Source organism: Pyxicephalus adspersus, chromosome 11 (genome assembly GCF_032062135.1).
Source record: "Pyxicephalus adspersus chromosome 11, UCB_Pads_2.0, whole genome shotgun sequence".
Classification (NCBI taxonomy): Eukaryota; Metazoa; Chordata; class Amphibia; order Anura; family Pyxicephalidae; genus Pyxicephalus; species Pyxicephalus adspersus.
Genome location: NC_092868.1, coordinates 60,246,432 through 60,253,106, shown reverse-complemented (window position 1 = coordinate 60,253,106; position 6,675 = coordinate 60,246,432). Strand labels below are relative to the sequence as shown.

General features: G+C 50.9%; 1 protein-coding gene across 4 annotated transcripts in view; it reads right to left on the bottom strand.

The window, feature by feature from the left end:
- Window positions 1–6,147, bottom strand: part of APLP2 (amyloid beta precursor like protein 2) — a 40,303-nt gene extending 34,156 nt beyond the window's left edge. For all 4 annotated transcript variants that reach the window (XM_072426523.1, XM_072426524.1, XM_072426525.1 and 1 more), the window contains exon 1: window positions 5,991–6,147. In XM_072426523.1, coding sequence (XP_072282624.1) covers window positions 5,991–6,062 — 72 coding nt within the window. In that variant the 5' untranslated portion in view covers window positions 6,063–6,147. The remainder of the gene's footprint in view (window positions 1–5,990) is intronic.
- Between the last annotated feature and the right edge of the window lie 528 nt (window positions 6,148–6,675).

Sequence of the window (6,675 nt, the reverse complement as noted above, 5' to 3'; positions counted from 1 at the left end):
GGACATTTTATAAATACCCTCATTCATTATCCTCCCATTCTATAGATTGCATCTCTTAGATTGTAAGCTCTGTGGGTCAGGGTCCTCTCCTCCTCCTGTGTCACTGTATCTGTCTGTCATTGGGAACCCCTATTTATTGTACAGCGCTGTGTAAAATGTTGGCGCTATAATAATTGCTGTCACGTCGCAGGCATTGGTGCAATATGTGGTGAGCCCCCCCCCCCCATCCTAGGTGCAGGGGTAATATACCAATATGAGGGTTTTAGCGCCCCCCTATGTTCCCCAATATATCCCATCACCCTGTACCCTCTACTTTATGTTCGGCGTATTGCGGCGCGGCGCCTGCAGAAGGTGTAATCTGCTTGGGATCATTAGTGAGGGCCGCAGGTGTGAGCGCCAATTACACCCAAATCTCCAGGGTGACTGCTCTCCGTCTCCAGGTGAGATAATTCGCCGGATTCGTGCAGATTCCACACATCACCTGCAAGGCTCCATGACAAAGTGGCCAACAAAGAAACATTTCTATAATCTGTTCTCTGGATATAAATCTCACAGCTGCTGACCCCCATGCGTCCCCTTTGCAGCCACTTCCTGTATTGATGCATTCCAGCTATGCCATCCCAGAGTGCATTTCCCAGAGGGTGACAACATCGGCCATGTCTGTGCAATGTTCTAACAATCACTTCCATTGGAACGTCATGTGACAGGGTGACAACACAGCAGAACAAATGAAAGACAGTGAGAGCGTTGTCACCCTATAACAGGAAGTGCCTCACCAAGGATCTTCATAGCAGGATCAGCAGGGAAGATAATGAATCACAGCTGCAGATTTAGGTCATTCCTATATATTGTAGGGATTGTGGTGCCCACTAAAAGGAACCTTTGCCCTCCTCTCCTGACCACCATCCAATGTGGCAGTACCATGGGAGGGCGCTATGACCGTCTATTACCAATAAACGAGGCCCCGGGGCCCTGGCTGGTCAGGACGAGGATTCATCAGCCCGGCTTCCTGTGAATAGAATCGCTGAGCTTGTGCTTTCTCCGGATCTGCTAAGCAAACAGAGCAGAAATGAGGTCCTGACCCGAGGGGACCACAAACACCCAGCACGCCTCCCCCTTCTGGGAGGACTACAACCCCCAGCAAACGTTGCTGCTTCAATTTATTGTCTCAAGACTCCTAAACAGCCAACGGAATGAGAGGAAACATCACTGCAGCCAATAGATGAGCATTATCATTAAAGAGGACCTGTCAGATATACCGGGCATGATGAGAGCTGCATGGGTGGAAGTGTATATTGCGACATGTCAGGAATGTATGCAGCACTGCAGAGACAGGTCCACTTTATTGAGCACATGTCATGCTGATCCCCGAGCTTCACCGGGCGCAAAACTTTCCCAACCTGCATTGTTTTTTTATTAAACTGCATTAGTAGTTAAGGCGGAGGATCAGGACAGGACGAGGTATTTTCAGCTTCCTGATTCACCCGTTTTGTGATTCAGAACAAAGTGAATAATCAATCCAACAATCCAATCTGTGCCAGGTAAACAGGTGCAGCAAAGTGTGACGGAATCCTCCAATCAGGAAGAGCAAAGTTCACATTCCGCCAACAGACGGCTAATCAGCAACAAGGAACCGGATGATCATGTGACCTCAGAGGGGGCAGCTTCCACCAATCCCAAACACACAGTACTGGGGGGGCTGTGCTTCCCTACAACCAGAGAAATGAACTCAATGACCCCATTGATGACAACACAGCTGTGTGATTGGATAAGAGACTGGCCAATACAAACAACCCAAATAAACACACTCCATCAATATCCAGGGGGACCCCGGCACCCCTTTACACAGGACGGGGGCCCCCGCACCCCTTTACACAAGACGGGGGGCCCCCGCACCCCTTTACACAGGACGGGGGGGCCCCGGCACCCCCTTAAACAGAACGGGGCCCATCATAGAGGAGGGGGGGGGGCCCCAGCTATAGACCTTGCTGCACAGGGATCCAGCACAGGAAGTAACGCCTCACATAGGCCTCGATGAGATTTATTACCCCAGGACAGAACCTATTATCTAAGGTGACTGTAAACAGGGCAAACAATGAAAGGTGATGGCAGGGGGAGGGGAGGTTGTGTTCACAACATCAAAGGGGGTCTTTTTGTTTTTACCATGTGAAAGCAGCAGCAATGAAAGACCCTGCTGATTCTTAAAGAAGACACAAATAAGATAACAATAAGCACCCTCCAAGATAAACCAATTAATTTCCTTTACAGGAATATTGAAATTCAAATCAGATTTTCCCTGCAGTATCCCACTCTGCCACTAGGTGTCCTCAGTCTAATGGCAGGTGTCATTCTCTGAGCCCAGGCCACCCTGTGATTGCAGTATTGGGGGCCTCACACAGATGTGCTGCAGGAAATGCAGTTGGGGAGATTTGCCAACATCAGCCTGCAGATAGTTTTAATAAATTAATTTATCTGAATAAAATATAAAGAACATAACGTCTCAGGTTTTCTTTCTCTTTCATTCTTTGAATGTGAAGCCCCCAATCATGGATCTTTGCCCAATGCCCCATCACAAAGACAAGCTTATGTCCTCCAAAAACAACCCCAACACCTTAACAGTTGTACCCAGCGAAGGGTTAATAGCCAGCCCATTGCCTATAGGAGGTTTCCGCTTTTCTGTCCAAGCACAATAGCTCCAGCTTCCTTTTTAGAAAATACCCAAATGAGGAGGTAAAATCTATTTGTATACTCGGCCGCCCTCACAAAGGAAAGATCAATAACACTAATCACTTTTACAGCGACCGCATTTCACCAGGGTCACATGACCTAACATGCATGCTATACGCCACTGCAATACAGAGATGCAACGGATTTATTATCCGTGGATGAGAAATTAAAAGTACCATCAGGGCAGCTGGAGGGTTAGTGTTGAAATCGGACGGGCAGAACGCGACCTCATGCCAGCCAAGTCGGCCATACAAGACGCCAATCATCCACTGGAAGATCGCTGGATTCCAACTTCCCACAATGCACCAGGCTCATACCCAGCCATAGCATATTAAATGTGACCCCCATGGTAGACAGAAACCATTACTGTCATTGCAGCCTGGCCCCCACCCTCAGAGGCGGAGATGTACCATCCTTTAATAAATCTGTCAGGTTACTATATATATCACAACACTTCATATTTATCATGTGCAGCCAGCAGGGGGTGCAGTGGAGGCTTTGAGCAATGCTTTACTGCTATGCTGTGAATAGCCTGCTCACTCTACAGGTTACAATGTGATCTCTTCAGTTATAGAAGAACCTTTTATGAGATTCTTACACCATAAAGATCGGCCAGGTATAATCCCAGCCAATGGATCCCCCTGGATATGGGGACAGCAGGGCGGCGCTGTGCACTCCATGCCCGGATATCACAATGTTTGTTCAGCCACAAAATGGCTGCTGGAAAAATAAATACAATGTGCGGCTTTGATGTACGCCGGGAGGAGCCGACAGCTGCACCACCAAAACAGAGCGCAGGGACCCAACGTGCCGAAACCTGCAACCAGACCAATTTCTGTGCTGCAGATAATGTCCAGCGCTCCGGGGAGTTTCTATATTTCTTGCTTTATGGGCTGAGAATCACCTGAGGGGCCCCCAGGGTGCAATCCAGGGTCCACAGCGTCTTCCCAAAAACAACGGTGTGACCCCGGCTATAGAATGCAACAGCAGGCTGCGAAAAGTTTGCTGGGGATGATTTTGGGGGGAAAAATGAAGTCACCTGCGAGACCCCCCAGATTGTCAGAGCCCCCGCAGATTCCCAATGCCCCCAGGGTCAGCCACTCAAATACCCCAAATTTTGCCCCCCCCCCCACCTGTACCACCTTGAGCAAACAGCAGGTGGTGAGAATTTTTGGGGGGTGTCACGTGATTTGCCCCGGTGTGCCCGCACAATGCCCGGCACAGGTGACCCCACCTCACGCCATGATATAATGCAAACTTTTGCTTTCTGTTGAATATTTTTGGAAAGAGGAAATAGATCCTTTGGTGTGGTGACCATCGGCACGTCGGCCATAACTTTCCTGCGGTGTGCAGATCTCCCTGGCCGGGGGGCACCGTCACCAGTCAGTGCCATCATTCCATAACTTCCCTGGGTGACAAGGTGGCTTCTCATGGCAATAATCATTGTGCACCTAAACCAATGCCGGATCTGAAGAGCTGACAATCTATCCCAGGTAAGGCGCCGCCCCATTCTGGCAGTGCAGGGGTTAACAACAGGGGACAGAACGTCTCCTCATACACCTTAATCTTCATTATACCGAGCACAGCCCGTACAGGGCGATCACACGCGTGTGCACATACAACACGGACTATATAATGAGAAGGTGAGATACACCCCGCCCCCCCACAGGTGAGGACAGACCATTAACCCCTTCCGCTGGTTGTAGACTGGAAGCCTCCATGCACTCACATGGTGGGGGTGAGGTAAGCTTTGCTCCCAGCGCCAGGGTGGGGATCACCAACATAGCCAGAGGATATCCTGAGACTGGAGGGCGGGGGTTAACCCTTTGTGTGATTACCATAGCAAAGAACAGGATGAGTCACATTACAAATCTATTTACCCCTACCTGGGGCATCTACCTGGGGTGCTGACCAGCAGGGGGTAAGAGCCGCCATTTCACCTTATAACACAATCCACACCTGATACATTGTATAGAAGATCACAATACTGAGAGGTGATTGGTCCCCAGATAATGAAAGCTGCAGAAAATAATCACTGGCTGCATGGAGTATGTAATAAAATTGCAGCTGTGTGTGGGCTCTGCTACCTGCGCTGTACAGGGAGCCCGGCGTCATACAAAGCCAACGCCATTATCAGCGTAATACACAAAGCAGGATTATGGCGCCCACCGGAATGGACGGAACGCCGATCACAGGCGCTACGGAGCAGGGAAAACACCATACACAGCACTGTATATAGAGGATGCAGGGGCCCTGGGGCCCGACAATCTGGATGTAGGCAAAATGTATAGTGCAGGGACCCCCGGGCAATACCAACAGCCCTGGGCACACCGGGCAATAATTCAGGGACCCCCGGGCAATACCAACAGCCCTGAGCAATACAGGGACCCCCGGGGACGCCGGGCAATACAGGGACCCCCGGGGACACCGGGCAATACAGGGACCCCCGGGGACACTATATGCCCACAGTACCCACTCACACAGTGGCATTATATCAGAAAATTTCACACAACGTTCCGTACAATACCCGGGGACACTGCCAGGAGCCACAGATGCATGTAGGGGCATTTCTATGTACATCCAGTCACTGAGCTCAACCTCTGACCCCGGGGGGGGCAACATTTCAGATCAGGACATGCTGGGTGTTGTAGTGACTTATCCTAGGTGGGGGGATGCAGGATGGCCGGCCTGGTGATAGGGTACAGATCCTGTGTGACCCCCGAGGGTATTACCCAGAGTGTAGTCCATGGAGTCACCCCCAGAGGGGTATATAACACCTGTAATATTCAGAGGGGGTACAGGGTGTATATGGGGGGTGCAGGGTGTATATAATGGGGGTGCAGGGTGTATATATAGACACCTCAACCCCCTCCTCCAATATCTGGGTATATACCCGCATATTTTACCCTCCATATCCAAGCAGAAGGAGGATTCACCCGATAAACACAGCACGGCGAATTATTACCCGGAGGAGGGTAAATACCACCTGCACCTCTAAATTCCAGGTAAATACCCGACATCCCAGCAGCACATCCCTATTCTAGGTAAATACCCGCACCCAGTGAAAGGGAGGATACATACACAGAAAAGAGGAAATCTGCCACTACAGGGGGGTATTTATATTATTCACCACTCACACCTTTATAATCCGGGTAAATACGTCCCCACCCCCATAATATGGGGATAATATATACATCACCCCGGGGGGAGGGGATTTACCTCACCCAGCACACTATATACCCCCAGGACACAGGCGGGCTCACCTCGATGTATCGGGCCAGGCTGGGTACGATGAGGGCGATGAGGAGGGTGCACAGGGCAGGGCAGGCCGCCATCTTCCGATCCGCTCTCCTCCGCTGCTAGCTCTAAACTGAGAGACTCACAGCTAGGACCGCCCATCCATCCGCGCCCCGCCCCGGACACGCCTTAACCACGCCCCGGACACGCCTCTATGGCTGCGGCTTTCGCTCTGCCCGGGGAGAACACGCCCACTCCGAATCACTGCAGAGAGATCTGCGCGGAGGGAGCCCAGAGTCATCGTGATCCCTATCCCCATCCTGATCCCTATCTTCACCCTGATTCCTATCCCCATCCTCATCCCTATCCTCACCCTGATCCCTATCCCCATCCCTATCCTCACCCTCAACACTATCCCCATCCCTATCCTCATCTCTATCCTCATCCCTATCCCCATCCCAATCCTCATCCCTATCTCACCCTCATCCCTGTCCCCATCCTGATCCCTATCTCCATCCTGATCCCCAACCTTATCCCTATCCTTATCCTGATCCCTATCTTCTTCTCTATCCCCATCCCTATCCTCATCCTTATCCTCATATTTAGCCCTTGTCCCCCATTCTTAACCTCATCCCTATCCCCATCCCTATCCCCATCCTGATCCCTATCCTCATCCTGATACCCAACTTCATCCCCATCCTCATCCTGATC